The 15,028-nt window shown below is 47.0% G+C and overlaps 2 protein-coding genes across 2 annotated transcripts in view; both read right to left on the reverse strand.

The window, feature by feature from the left end:
* Window positions 1-777: 777 nt before the first annotated feature.
* Window positions 778-11,588, reverse strand: C11H3orf84 (chromosome 11 C3orf84 homolog). Its single transcript, XM_059937628.1, has 4 exons — window positions 11,562-11,588; window positions 9,568-9,681; window positions 1,621-1,677; window positions 778-1,194 (listed from the first exon to the last, which is right to left on the reverse strand). Exons 1-4 carry the CDS (start codon window positions 11,586-11,588, stop codon window positions 778-780), a joined length of 615 nt encoding a protein of 204 aa, XP_059793611.1.
* A 1,050-nt stretch (window positions 11,589-12,638) lies between these two features.
* Window positions 12,639-15,028, reverse strand: part of C11H3orf62 (chromosome 11 C3orf62 homolog) — a 49,030-nt gene continuing 46,640 nt past the window's right edge. The window contains exon 5 of the transcript XR_009505861.1: window positions 12,639-12,712. The gene's annotated coding sequence lies outside the window, so the exon portion shown is untranslated. The remainder of the gene's footprint in view (window positions 12,713-15,028) is intronic.

The raw sequence follows: 15,028 nt of genomic DNA on the forward strand, positions 1-15,028 counted from the left end.
TGTGTTGCCCCTGCGCCCCTGGCCCTCAACTTTCTCAGGGGATGAGGGTCTAGAGGAGCCTTTAGGATCTGGCCTCTGCCCCCAAAGTGTTCTGGTGTCTTAGCCCCACTTAAGCCTCAGTTCTCTGTTGGTGACGTAGGATGACCCCCATCCCCTATTGCCCTGGCTGTTAGAGGGCACTCACAGCAAGACCATAGAAGAGCTCAGAAAACTGCAACAAAATACCATAGGATCAGGATGACCTCAAGATTCACATCACACAGCATCCTCAAAGCCTCTGCTCACCTCCGGCGGGCGGGGGGGGGGGTGTCCAGTGGGGGCTGTTCCCTCTGTCCCAGCTGTGGCGAAGCTGTCTCTTAGGCATGACTGTGTTGCCACTCACCAGACCCCTAGAGGCAGTAGCCTCCCAGAAAAAGCAAAGCTGCCAGCCCTTGCCTCCTCCTCCAGTCTTTGCTGCCCACTAGTAGGGGCCATTGACTCTGCTTTCCCTGCAGCTGTACTGATTGCAAGGGGTTCACAGTTGAGTTTGTGGCAAGAACGGATTTGGGGTCCTGGAACCCACCTGCTGTGGCCAAGGTAACCCTCCTGGACCATTAGCCTCCTGCAGGCCTTACCTCTTCTCACTCACTGGCAGGACTCCCCAGGCAGCACCTCCCCAAACCAGCACAAGGCTCCATGGCACAAGCAACATAGGAGCCAGGCGCAGGGCCTGGCTGTGCCTTACTGTTCTCCAGCCTCTGAGATCTCTTGGGCTGCAAGCACAGACAGGCCACTGAGTCAGCTGTCCTTGTTTAATGTTCTGGACCAATTTAGACACTCAGAGACCCCAGCATGAAGGTAATGCTGCAGCAGCTTGGGTCTTGTGATCCCTGGAAAGTCAGGCGGTGTGTCGGTGACTGGGGCCTGGGGCCCCATGTTGTCACTGCCACAATGGCCACCACGGGATGGCTGGCAGAAGTTCTGCTGGTAGGTGGTGCTGGCACGGGGAGGCTGGATCTGCACAAAGTGGACAAGGCGCTGGGGGAGGTCACTGAGTCCTGGCCCTGACCGGAAATCAGCCTGGTAGGAGGATTCAAGGGGCCGCGGCTGGCGCAACTCCAGTTCACAGGGTGCCCAGCGCAGGAAGGTGTGCTGCTGCCACAGGCGCTCCAGGTCTTTCTGCCTTCCGATTCCCTGTAGCAGGCAGTAGGGGCCCTCCTCAACGGTACAGGCCCTTGGCCCACAGTCCTGGCACCAGGCAATTCCTTGGGCCCCTCCTATACCCAAGCCTGCCTGGTGATGCCTGGCCTGTGCCTGGCCTCCCTGGCCTGTACCCCAGCCTCTTTGGCCTGCACCCCCAGTCATGCCTTCCATTCCAGAGTGAATGAAGCCCCCAGAAAGTCAGTGGCTCCTAAGATATTTGCACATTGTCAGGCAAGCTGGTGGGGGAAACCAAAGCAGAGGTACATCTGTTTGTAAAATGGGCTGTTTCCCAGAAGAAAGAGGTTGTCAGGAAGACAGACACTCCTCTGTCTGTATAAAGAGCCCTCTCTCCCTGCAATGTCTTATCCCCTCCACCCTACTTCAACTTCAACCTAGGCTGGGAGTCTGCCCATTTTCCTTCCTCTCTCTAGCACTCACTTTGTCAAAGGAAGTGCGGTTGTCATGCTTGGAGAAGAAATGTTGCCGCGCTGGCTCCTTGAAAGACAGTGAAAAAGAAGGTGAATGGGGAAAGATGATGCTTACCTGTCCCCAAGATGCTAACTCAGGGCCCCATAATGGAGGGAAGTTGCCAGGAGCCACCACCCTTAAACTGCTAAACTGCCAACACACTGAAAGGGCAGATACAAATTAAAGCAACACCTCATTCCTGGGACGTCTCATCCCAGCACTTGCTCTCAAAGCAGAAGCCTCTGGGGCCACTGATTGAGAAAGGGGCTGAGGCATTTTCCAGGACATCCTGCCGTTAGTGGGGCAGTGGTTTAAGTTTCACATTGGGTCCTTTAGATCATCCAGGACTAGGCTCCAGCTCTCTCCTCCTCTCTTTCACTCTCTCATCAGCAACCCAGCCTCTTGGCCCTAAATACCACCTGGAAACTGAAATTTCTCTTTAGAGCTTGAGCTCTCTCCCGAACTCCAGACTGACTAGCCAACCACCTGCTCCATATTCCCATGTAAATGTCTAACGGGCATCTCCAAACACATGGCTGAGCTCTGGATCATTCCCCAAAACCACCCCACCTATAGCCTCCCCCAGCTCAGGTCATGGCAGCTAGATCTTGCCAAACACCTCAGAGTCCCCTTGATTCTTTTCTTTCACACCCTACATCCAGCGTGCCAGGAAATCCTGTTGATACTTCCTTCAATATGTACCCAGGATCAGACCACTTCTCAGCATGGCTGCTGCTTTCTCTGGTCTAAGCCACCTTCCCCTCATGCCTCAATTACTGCAAGAGCTTCCCACTTGGTGTCCCTACTTCCAAGCTTGCCTCTCCAGTCTATTGTCCTCTTAGCAGGCAGAACAACTCTTACTATGTAAATCAGATCACACTCCTTGTTTGCCAAAAATCCACAACAGTTCCTCATGTTTATAAAAGTCAAAGTCATCAGAGTGGTCCATGAGACCCACATGATATTGATTCCTCCATTACCTCCAGCCACACTGGCATCCTCACTGTTCCTCAAATACACTAGCTACTTCTACCTTGGACCTTTGTACTACCAGTTACTTCCGCCTGGGACTCTTCTCCCAGCTGGCCATGACTCCCTCTCACCTACCTCTTGGGAGGCCTTCCTTGACCACTACTACACCAGCAGTCCCATCACCCCAACCCAGTATTTTTCACCTTCTAACATACTGTATGACTATGTATTATGTTGTTGTTTACCATCCGATGCCCCTGACTAGGACACAAGCACCTCATGGGCAAGGTTACTGTCTGTTTTACTCATATCTATAACTCCAACACTGAGCCTGGCACTGTGCTCAATACATATTTGCTGTTAAATCAATGAACAGGGACAGAAGGTCCCCAGGGCATTTGCTTTAGCCCAGTTGGGGCCAGAGAACCATGCCCCATCCCCAGGCAGAGAGAGACCACCTCTCAGGCCCCTAGACCTCAGCAGGAATCTCTCCCAAGACCGTCCACCTTGCCTTTGTGCCTGGTCTCTGCCCCCAAGGTCCCTCCACCTCAGCCACTCAGCTTCTCCTGCTGCAGACCAGAATGAAGTACCTGATCTGCTGAGTCCAATCTTGGCTGGGTTGGGGTATGAGCAATGGCTGACAATAGGTTCCTAGATAAAAGTCAGGGGCTAGCTCCATCCCAGATCCCTGAACCAGAATCTTCGGGGTGGAGCCTTTAACAAGCTCCCCTACTGGGACCTCCTGCCTTAGACAGCCGGTGTTCTCCAAATCGAATGAAAGCTCCATGAAGGTAGAAAGCCAGCTGGCCTTACGTTTCATTCCTCATAAAGCAAACTGACACAAGAGATTAAAAACCCAGAGCCCTTTTAGGAAAAAATAGAAAATCTTCAGAATCTAGAGCTAGGCAAAGAGTTCTTAGATGTGACACCAAAAGCAAGAGCCATAAAAGAAAAAAAAATCAATAGGGCTTCCCTGGTGGTGCAGTGGTTAGGAATCTGCCTGCCAATGCAGGGGACACGGGTTCGAGCCCTGGTCTGGGAAGATCCCACATGCCGCGGAGCAACTAAGCCCGTGAGGCACAACTACTGAGCCTGCGCGTCTGGAGCCTGTGCTCCGCAACAAGAGAAGCCACGACAATGAGAAGCCTGCGCACCGCGATGAAGAGTGGCCCCCGCTCGCCGCAACTAGAGAAAGCCCATGCACAGAAACGAAAACCCAACACAGCCAAAAATAAATAAATAAATTAATTAATTTTTAAAAAAATCAATAAATTAGACGTCATCAAAATTTTTTTAAAAGTTTTGCTCTGTGAAATTCCATGTGAAGAGGATGAAAAGACAAGTTACAGACTGAGAGAAAATATTTGCAAATCACATATCCAATAAAGGACTAGTATCTAGAATGTATAAAGAACCCTCACAACTGAACAGCAAAATAAACAATCCAATTAGAAAATGGGCAAACGACATGAAGACATTTCTTCAAAGAGGATATACAGATGGCAAATAACACATGAAAAGATGTTCACCATCACTGAACATTAGGGAAATGCAAATTAAAACCACAGTGAGAGGGCTTCCCTGGTGGTGCAGTGCTTAGGAGTCTGCCTGCCAATGCAGGGGACACGGGTTTGAGCCCTGGCCCCGGAGGATCCCACATGCCATGGAGCAACTAGGCCCGTGTGCCACAACTACTGAGACTGCGCTCTAGAGCCTGCAAGCCACAACTACTGAGCCCACGTGCCACAACTACTGAAGCCTGTGTGCCTAGAGCCTGTGCTCCGCGCACCACAACGAAGAGTAGCCCCTGCTCACCACAACTAGCGAAAACCTGCGCACAGCAATGACGACCCAACACAGCCAAAAAAAAAAAAAAAAAAAAACCCCACAGTGAGCTATCATGACACATCAATCAGAATGGCTAAAATAAAAAATAGAGACAACACCAAATTTTGGTGAGAATGCAGAGAAATACAATCATTTGCTCATTGCAGGTGGGAATGTAAAATGTAAAACAGCCACTCTGGAAAACAGTTTGACAGTTAAAAAAAAAAAAAAACCTAACATGCAAGGGGTACAATATAGGGGTAGGGGAAAAAAAGAGTTATTATGGGAGTATATGAAATCATGTGTGTGAAACTTTTGAAAATTGTAAAGTGCTATAGAATTTAAAGAATCTTTCCTTCAATTAAAAATTTCCATCCACATTAAAAAACCAAACAAACAACTTAAATGCAACTACAGGGACTTCTCTGGTGGTTCAATGGCTAAGACTCTGAGCTCCCATTGCAGGCGGCCAGGTTCTATCCCTGGTCAGGGAACAAGATCCTACATGCCGCAACTAAGAGTCCGCATGCCCGCAACTAAAAGATTCTGCATGTTGCAACTACAAAAAGATCCCTCATGCCACAACTAAAAAAAGATCCTGCACGCTGCAACTAAAGATCCCTCACGCGGCAATGAAGATCCTGTGTGCCGCAACTAAGACCCGGTGCAGACAAATAAATAAATAAATAAAATATTAAAAATAAATAAATAAATGCAACTATCATATGACCAAGCAATTGCACTCCTAGGTATTTATTCCAAAGAAATGAAAACTTATGTTCACCCAAAAACCTGTACACAAATGTTCATAGCAACTTTATTTGTAAGAGGTAAAAACTGGAATCAGCCCAGATACATTTTAATAGATGGATGGTTAAGTAAACTGCTATATACATACCACAGAATACTACTCAGTAATGGAAACTGAACCGTTGATACAACTTGGAGGAATCTTCAGGAAATTATGCTGAGCAAGAAAAGCCATTCCCCAAAGGTTGCATGCTGTATCATTCCATTTACATAACGTTTTTGAAGTCACAAAATTTTAGAAATGGAGGAAAAATAGCAGTTAGGGACATGGGAAGGGTGGAGGAATGGGAGGCTGATGGGTATAAAAGGGCAGGACCAGGGATCCCTGTGATGTTGGTCAGTATCTTGACTGTGGTGGAGGATGCACAAACCTACACGGGTGATAAGATTTTATAGATCTTTTTTTTTTCTTTTGCAAATGAAGTGACCAACAAGGGATTAAACTCCAAAATATACAAACAGCTCATGCAGCTCAATATCAAAACAACAAACAACCCAATCAAAAAATGGGCAGAAGATCTAAATAGACATTTCTCCAAAGAAGACATACAGATGGCCAGGAGGCACATGAAAAGATGCTCAGCATCATTAATTGTTAGAGAAATGCAAATCACAACTACAATGAGGTATCACCTTACACCAGTCAGAATGGCCATCATGAAAAAAATCTATAAACAATAAATGCTGGAGAGGATGTGGAGAAAAAAAGGGAACCCTCCTACATTGTTGGTGGGAATTTAAATTGGTAACAGCCACTATGGAGAACAGTATGGAGATTACTTAAAAAGCTAAAAATAGAGCTAGCATATGATGCAACAAGCCCACTCCTGGGCATATATCTGGAGAAAACCATAATTCATAAAGATACGTGTACCCCAATGTTCATTGCAGTACTATTTATAATAGCCAGGACATGGAAGCAACCTAAATACCCATCAATGGAGGAATGGATAAAGAAGATGCGGTACATACATACAATGGAATACTACTCAGCCATAAAAAAGAAAGAAATAATGCCATTTGCAGCAACATGGATGGACCTAGAATTTGTCATACTGAGTGAAGTAAGTCAGATAGAGAACAACAAATATCATATGATATCACTTATATGTGGAATCTAAAAAAATGGTACAAATGAACCTATTTACAGAACAGAAATAGAGTCACAGATATAGAAAGCAAACTTATGGTTACCAAGGGGGAAAGCGGGGGGATGGATAAATTGGGAGATTGGGATTGACATATACACACTACTATATATAAAATAGATAACTAATAAGAACCTACTGTATAGAACAGGGAACTCTACTCAATACTCTTTAACGACCTCTATGGGAGTAGAATCTAAAAAAGAGTGGATATATGTATATGTATAATTGATTCACTTTGCTATACAGCAGAAACTAACACAACATTGTAAATCAGCTATACTGTTATTAAAATTAATTTAAAAAAGATTTTACAGACTTTTATGGGTTTTTTTGCCCATGCCACGTGGCTTGTGGGGTCTTAGTTCCCTGACCAGGGATCGAACATAGGCCCTCAGCAGCGAGAGTGTGGAGTCCTAACCACTGGACCACCAGAGAATTCCAAGATTTTATAGATCTTAATACACACACACAAATGAGGAAATCTGAATGAAATAAGTGGATTGCAGCAATGTCAACGTCCTGGTCGTGATATTTTACTATAGATATGCAAAATGTTACCATTGGGGGAAACTGGGCAAAGCGTAAAAGGGATCTCTTTACTAATTCTTACAACTGTTTCTGAATCTACAACCATCTCAATAAAAATTTCAATTAAAAAATCTGGAGGTCTGGGGCATGTTCCAGTTGCCCCCCCAATCCCTCCCCCATCTTTACCCTTAGCTATAAAATTGTACACAGCCCTAGAATGTGGATGCCTCTGCTGTTGGAGGCAGGTCTGAATTTGGAAACTCACCATTCTTACAGTGACAGGATAATCTACCGACTCCCACTGACTTGAGTTTTATTCTCACAACTGTGGGAGTCTAGTGAAAAGTGCAGTCATTTCCTCTCCACCCAGGCAGTTCTAAGTATTCTTGTCCCTGAGGAGAATTTCACCTGCATCTTTGCTTCTAAACCATTTAAGGCTCCTTTTCCACTCAGGTGGTAACACTCGTGGTCTCTGAGCAGGTAGGGCTTGGGCTAGGGTTCGAGCTACAGAAGCCTTGGAGGAGAAGTAGGTTTCCTGGAATGGGTCAGTGTTTGCCTGTGGGAGGACTAAGGGCCTCTGTGGAGGCTGGGCAGTGTGCAATTAGTGGGGTACTGAGCGAGGAGTCCCTGTGGTAGACTGAGGCATGGTGTGGGGGTGGGGCAGAGGCAGAGACACAGCAATCACGGCACCACCAACGAAGGACCTGCCTCCAACCATGAGCCCCGGCACTCTAGTCTGACCTTAAGAACAAACAAGATCAGGATTACATTTCCCAAGAGTCAGACGGGTGAAGGCTAGAAATAAACTAATCTGGTTTAGAAGAAAAAAAGAAAAAGAAGAATAAAAGAAATAGAAGAATAAAAAGAAAAAAGAATCTTCTTGCATCTGAATGACAAAATTTCTACCTGCCCCAAACTAAAGGTAAGTGGCTGCCACATCTTGGAAGGGTTTTCAACAAGAATAGCTGCAATCAGCCAGCTGACACTTGGTATCTCTCAGCAAATAAGAAAAAAGAATGTGCACCTTCCCTGAGCAGTCCCACTAATTAAAACAGCTTTAGATCTAGAAAGAGTCAGGAGACTTGGCATTTGTACAGCCTAAGCCCAAGATACACAGACCATGCTATTTTGGGGTTGCTGATAATGCCAACATGTAACAAGACTTCACTTCAATCAAAACATGTCCCCAAATATGTCCTCTACTCTGTTCCTGGGGGACAGACTGAGAGGACATTCAGGTCTCTGGGATGAGAGCTGCCACTGAGGACTACTACAGACACCCAGCAGGAAGTGCCCAGGTTACCTCTGTCCCTGCACTACGCAGACCTCATCACTCTCTCAAGGGAGGTGGCCCCAGACGAGCAGTCTGGAGTTGCATTTGGGCCTGGCTCAGTGGGCAGTGCCAGGCAGCCGTTCCAACTGGGCATGCTAAGGAAGTTCAGGCTCTGCAGCATGGCAGACTCCAAGACCCTGCTCTTGGCCTGGGAAAGCAATTTGTAGAGAATCCAGATGGCCAGTCAAGTAGGACCTGGCTAGAGGCTGGGAAACAAGAAGCTGCAGTGGGGGGAGCATCTTCCAGGCACACCTCCAGGTCGCTCTCAGCCCTCCTCCACCCTGATCTTTCCCAGGAGTCTGATGTGAGCACACTTCTCACCAGGTTGACTTCCCTCTGACCTGAAAGGAAGCCTGGAAAGGAGATGGAGGGAAGGAGGGAGGAGGTGTTTCTTCTCCTGGCTCCCTTCCAGGCCCGCCCCTACCTGCTACCTGGCTGTGTCTCTCCACCCGAAATCATCACTTCTCTCAGGAAAGCCCTCTCCACACCACTCTCTTCTTCTGGGTTCTAGGAGCCATGCCCTCCCCTTGTTCCTTCAGGCCCAGCAGTACTGACCACTTGGTTGTTACCATCCTGTGAGAATGCCTTTCTCTGAAGCTCCCACACCTACTCCTTTATATGTATACCCTCCTGAGTTCTCCTGTTTTGAGTGGGCTTTTTACTTTTGGGACCCTGACTATGCTCAGTGTCCCCTCCTTGTCTCCAGGCCTGGAAGCAGTGGAGGGCCTGCAGCCCTGCATCCCTCTCCTGTTATCTGGAAGCCTTTTCCAGCCACCTTAGGCCGATTCTGCCATCACTCCTTTCCAGTCCTCCTTGGCTGGGCATGGGGGTGGATACCTGCCACCTTCTATGCTGTTTTACTGACCAGAGGAGGCCTCCTACTCACTCCTGAGCCCCTGGACTACAAGGCTGACTGTGAGCTAGACCATTGACTTTCATGGCGTCAAGGAATCTGTGCTGAAGGACAGCAGTCTGCAAAACTCAAGGCTTACTTCTTGGGTTCTGGAGGCTCTCTCTCCATGGCCATCCACCCCACCTGGGCCCTGACTCTTCCTCCATCTAGAAGGAGCAGTGACCAAAACTGTCCAGCCTGGTACTGGCTCTTCTCCACCCATGTATCTATAGGGGGAGGACCTGACATTTCAGGGAAGAGGGGCCAGGCCTCATGCAAGTCCTGGGGATAGGCTGGCCTCAAGTGTCAGTCCAGTTGTGGTAGAGTCGAGGATATTGCTCTTGGGTCCTAAGAGAAGCAGAATCTGGCCCAGCGTGGCAGCTGCAGCCAGGGCTGCCTCGTACCTGACAGCGCTGCAGGAACACTGCTGGGGGCTGGGGCTTGGCTGCAAGGCGATACTCTCGAGCACTTTCACTCTTGAATTGGCCTCTGTAGTGCCCATAGAAGCCACTGTTGTGCTGTAACAAGGCAGGCTTGAGGGTGAATCCCACCCCAACCCCCACCCTGAGTCCTAGACCTCAGAGCCCCCAGGCTAGAAGCCTCTCCTGGGAGTTCCTGACAGAATAAAAAGAATCAGAGGAGGAGTGACACCCTGGAGAGGGGCCAACAGAGAGGTGTCTCCATCCATCATTAGAACAGTTGGCCTCAGCTGGGAGGGTTATGTCTGTAAGGAAAGGGTGCGTTCCTTCCTTCCTCCCCTGCTTCCTCTCACCCTCCCTCCCCTTCCTTCCTTCCTTCCTTCCTCCCTCCCTCCCTCCCCCCCTTCCTTCCTTTCTCTCTCTCTCTCTCTTTCTTTCTTCATAGGATCCTAATATGGGCTGGGGACACACACAGCAGTGAAAAGACAGAAAGACCCTGCTCCTATCAACCTTCCTTCTGGTGAGGGAGTAAGACAAGTGAATAGAGTCAGAAAAGAAAGAACCTGATGACTAGATCAAGAGTGACAGGGAGTAGGGACAGCATCTCATGACAATGGGCGTGGTACTTGAAGGAGTCAGCCATGTGAGGGGCAGCAGAAGAGCATTCTACATGGTGAGAACTGCAAGTGCAAAGATTCAGAGGCCAGAGAGAGAGTTGTGTTGGAAGAACCGAAAAAAAAAAAAAAAAGAGGCCTCATTGACTAAAAGACTGTGAGCAAGACGAGGAGAAGTAAGGTGAGGTCAGGGAGGGACAGGGCCTAGACTGGGTTAGGAATATGGATTCTCTTCCAAGAGCAAGGGAAGACTTCAGCAGGGAAGGGGACCAGACAGGTTCTGAGTTGGGGTGACTTAGGAAGCACTAAGCAGAGTTTTGAGAACAGGGACACCATCTAGTAGCGTGGTCCTTCCCTGGAGGATCTGAGAGGAAGTCCCCTTCATTGTCTTCCCTGCATTGTTAATAGAGGTCAAAGGTCACTGAAAAGCCAGGACGAAATGGATACATATTCTGCATCTATTGACAAAGTCATGAACACCTGTTTGCTACACACTTTGTTATGCTGGGGCAAGTAGGGCACCCTCTGAAACTGGAGCACATAAACAAAGGATGAACTTTCCCAAAGAAGTACTTCAACAGTGGATACCTTCTGGAGAGAATTTCAGAGACAAGGACTGGCAGAAGACAGAAATGAGCACCTATTGGGGGTATAAGAAGCTGTACTGTGCTGATGTCATTAGGCAGACAACATGGATGACCATGTCTGGCCAGGGAACTCCTATGGCCCAACCTCACCGTCCTGAATACCCCCTGGAGAGGACAGTGTGTCTAGTACACGCCATGATCATAGTCCTGAGCAGAAAGAACCTGTTCCCAGCTGGCCTCTGGCCATCAAAGTGGGCTCCTAAGCGTGCCTGGGAAGCCCTTTATCTTTTCATCCCACTGAGGGCTTGGGTCATCCAACTCATCTGTCCATCCTTCTACTACTGTCAAACACTCCTTTCTCTCTATTCAGTTTATTTCAACAGTATTTACTGGGCCTTTACTGTATACCAGGCATGGGACATACAGACAGAAGAAAGCAGTCTTTAGCCTCAAGATGTTCCCAGTCTAGAGAGCAGTCAAACTACAGAAGTTTGGGGGGATCAAACAAAGGACTGGGTATAAATGGGGTGGCTAGAGGACTAAGAGGATCAGCTAATCCAGGCATGAGACCAGGACACATGGAAGAGGGCACGGTGTCAGGAAGACTAGAAAAGCTGTAGGGGGACCTCAGAATGGCAGAGGGGGAGTGGGCAGTTTGGGGCTCTCCTTTAGCCTGGATGCTGGATGAAAGCATTCTCACTTTACTCTCATGAGTCATTCATATTTCAGGTACTACCCCAGGGCCAGGGGCTAGGATTAATGTAAAGTACACTCTTACCCAGGAGCCTACTAAAGCACTTTGCATCTTTCTGGGAAAGGAGCAGAAAAGGCAAATTTTCCTCTTGTCTTTTTGAGGCTACTTCTGGAGAAAGAGCATCTCAGCAGGTCAACTTCTTGTTGCTTAGTGACAAAGGGATATTGTGACTACACAATGCTCCTGATTGTTGAGGCAGTGCCCAGCCTGCTACCCCTTTGTGCTTCCTGCTCTGTTCTTACTTCTCTCTGAGAGAAATCTGTCCCTCAGCATTAACAGCTTGGGAGAGTTCTTATATAAACATATAAGGCTCCACAGTGGAGTCTGATGAACTCACAGTCAATGAAATAGCAAACATTTTAAAGGCAAATCCTGCATTTTTAAAACTGCAACCATACTGCCAGGGATATAAATTTATAACACATTTCATGGAGTTAGAAGAAATGCTAAAGGGGCTGGTAGCTCTTAGGATAAAAATGCTGCTTCAGAATAAGGCTCTGTCAACTTCTCAGGAGTTTGTGGTGACTGGGAACACTAATTGGTGACAAATGTTGGTGAATGTTACAAGGGCCCAAGTGAAGGAGGAGAGAGCATAACAGAGGAGCAAAAGAAGCAGCATGAAAATATCTGACACCATGGTTCCATCCCAAGCTAGCCTTGGGCAGATTATTGTCTCTCTCATTTATAACACAGGGACATGAACAGTTCACTCCTTTTACTAACCCAGAGAAGCTGGCAATTAGCCTCTAAAACTGTGCCAACGAAAAGTTCAACAACAGGAAACACTCAGTAGGGCTTTGTCACTGGCACAAGCCCTACTAGCCAGAAAGTCCACCCTATTAGTATAGTAACCCTGGAGATCCCCTCTCACATGTATTCACAACTACAAAAATGTTCATTGCTGTATCTGTATAGGGGAAAAACTATAAACAGGCTGAATGTTTATCAAGAGGACAATGAGAAAATTGGCCTATAATCAAACAATTAAATACTGGAGTTACTATAAATTGGCTACAGATACTTGAATCCACAGAGATAAATCTTAAAAATGGCAAGTCAAAAAGTTGTAGAGGGAATTACCTGGCTGTCCAGTGGTTAGGCCTCTGTACTTCCACTGCCGAGGGCCCAAGTTCAATCCCTGGTCAGGGAACTAAGATCCCACAAGCTGCGGGGCACTGCCAAAAAACAAAAAAAAATTGTACAACTTGACACATTTTGATCTATGTATACATCTATGAAACATAACCACAATCTAGGTAGCAAACATATCCATCACCTCGAAGTTTCTTTCTGCCCATTAGTATTCCTTCTCTATGGCACTCATTGGCCTCAGGCAACTGCTGTTTGGCTTTCTGTCACTATAATTTGCGTTTTCTAGAACTTTATGTAAGTGGAATCATTCAGTATGTATTCTTTTGTGTGTCTGTCTTCTCTCACTCAGCATAATTATTTTGAGAATTATCCATGTCACTGTGCCTATCAGTTGTTCATTCCTTTTTATTGCTTAGTAGTTTTCCATTGTATGGGTATGCCAAATCTCTCCTCTTGCTCTCTTTTTTTTTTAAATTTATTTTTTTAATAGACTTTTTTTTTATAGTTTTTGGTTCAAAGCAAATTAGAGTGGAAGGTCCATAGATTTCTTATATACCTCCTGCTCCCACACATACAGAATATTACATTTATTATAAATGCTGACCCTAAATCGACACAGAATTATCACCCAAAGTCTATAGATTACCTTAGAGTTCACTCTTGGTGTTGTTCCTTCTGTGGGATTGGACAAATGTAAAATGACATGTATGCACCATTATAGTATCAAAAAGAATAGTTTCACTGCCCTAAAAATCCTCTGTGCTCCACTTATTCAGCCCACCCTCCCCCTCTAACCCCTGGCAACTATTGATCTTTTTACTATCTCCATAGTTTTGCCTTTTCCAGAATGTCATACTGTTTAGAATCCTGCAGTATGTAGCCTTTTCAAGATTGGCTTCTTTCACTTAGTAAAATGCATTTAAGTTCCCTCCATGTCTTTCCATAGCTTGATAGATATTTTAGTCCTGAGTAATAGTCCATTGTATGGATGTACCACAGTATATTTATCCATTCACCTACTGAAGGTGACATCTTGATTGCTTCCAAGTTTTGGCAATTATGAATAAAGCTGCTATAAACATCCATGTGCAGGTTTTTGTGTGGGCATAAGTTTTCAACTCCTTTGGGTAAATACCAAAGAGCATGATTGCTGGATCATATGGTAAGAGTATATTTAATTTTATAAGAAACTGCCAGAACATCTTCCAAAGTGGCTGTACCATTCAGCTTTCCCATCAGCAAGGAATGAGAGTTCCTGTTGCTCCACAGCCTCACCAGCATTTTGTGTTGCCAGCATTCTGGGATTTTGGCAATTCTTAAAGTTGCATAGTGGTATCTGTTTTATTTTGCATTTCCCTAATGCATATAATGTTGAGCATTTTTCATATGTTTATTTGCCATCTGTGTATCTTCTCTGGGGAGGTGTCTAGATCTTCGGCCAACTTAATTTTTTTATTGTTGAGTTTTTTAATACATTTTGGATACCAGTCCTTTATCAGTGATGTCTTTTGAAACCACACACCAATCAGGTTTTTGTCCCCACTACATCACTAAAACTGCTCCCTTCAAGGTCACCAATAATTAATTCTCACTCCTCATTTTCCTTGACTCATCAGCAGCATTTGACACAGCTAACCTCCTCCTCTTTGAAGGATGGTCCAAGTGGCTTCCACAGCACCTCACTCTCCTGGGGTTCCTCCCCTTTCCCTAACCACTCCCACTCTGGCTCCTTTGCTGCATTTTCCTCATCTAAGCCTCTAAACGTTGTGTGTCCTAGGACTCAATACAATCTGTTTTCCATCCATACTCCTTCATTGGTGATCTCATCCCATTTCATGACTTAGCCAGCCATCTATAACTACTGTGCGTTAAGTTGACTACTGAGAGGGTCTGCATCGGCTAAAGATGCCTGGTGAGATGTGGGTGGACTGCAGGGTGTGTGTGTGGAGGTGTGAGGGTCCATCTCGTGAGGTGCGCGTGGGTGGGTGTGTTGCACACCGGTGCCTGGCGAAATGTAGGTCAGCAGGCCAGGCCCACGATTAAATGGTTAACGGTTGAAACCGTTAGGACCGTTAAAACCGTTAGTAGCGTGCCGTAGCGGGGGCGGGGCCCAGGGGGCGAGGAGTAACTCTCATTGGTCAGAGCGCGCCCTGGGGGCGTGGCCACGCAGCTTAGGCTGCCTCCGCGAGACCAAGTGGCCTCGAGGCAGATCCCCGCAACCCCAGGTCGGGCGCGAGCCGGCCCTCAGAGGTGGAGGCCGGAGGGGTTTGGACAGGGCCGGCTGGAGCGGGGTAGGGTGAAGGTGGGGGGGTGGGGGGTGGGGAGCCGTCGGGTCCTCGCGGATGGGTTCGGGATTCCCGGGGATCTCAAGGAGTTTCCCAGGGCGCTGGCTTCTTCAC

This window comes from Balaenoptera ricei, chromosome 11 (assembly GCF_028023285.1).
Source record: "Balaenoptera ricei isolate mBalRic1 chromosome 11, mBalRic1.hap2, whole genome shotgun sequence".
NCBI classification, from domain to species: domain Eukaryota; kingdom Metazoa; phylum Chordata; class Mammalia; order Artiodactyla; family Balaenopteridae; genus Balaenoptera; species Balaenoptera ricei.

Excerpts from the sequence above, each read along its gene's own strand:
- C11H3orf84 (XM_059937628.1), bottom strand. The coding sequence starts at position 11,588 with ATGCAAAGTGCTTTAGTAGGCTCCTGG. Across the intron at positions 9,682-11,561 it reads GTGCTTTAGTAGGCTCCTGG|CACAACAGTGGCTTCTATGG; the intron begins GTAAGAGTGTAC and ends GCCTTGTTACAG. Across the intron at positions 1,678-9,567 it reads TGTTCCTGCAGCGCTGTCAG|GAGCCAGCGCGGCAACATTT; the intron begins GTACGAGGCAGC and ends CTGTCTTTCAAG.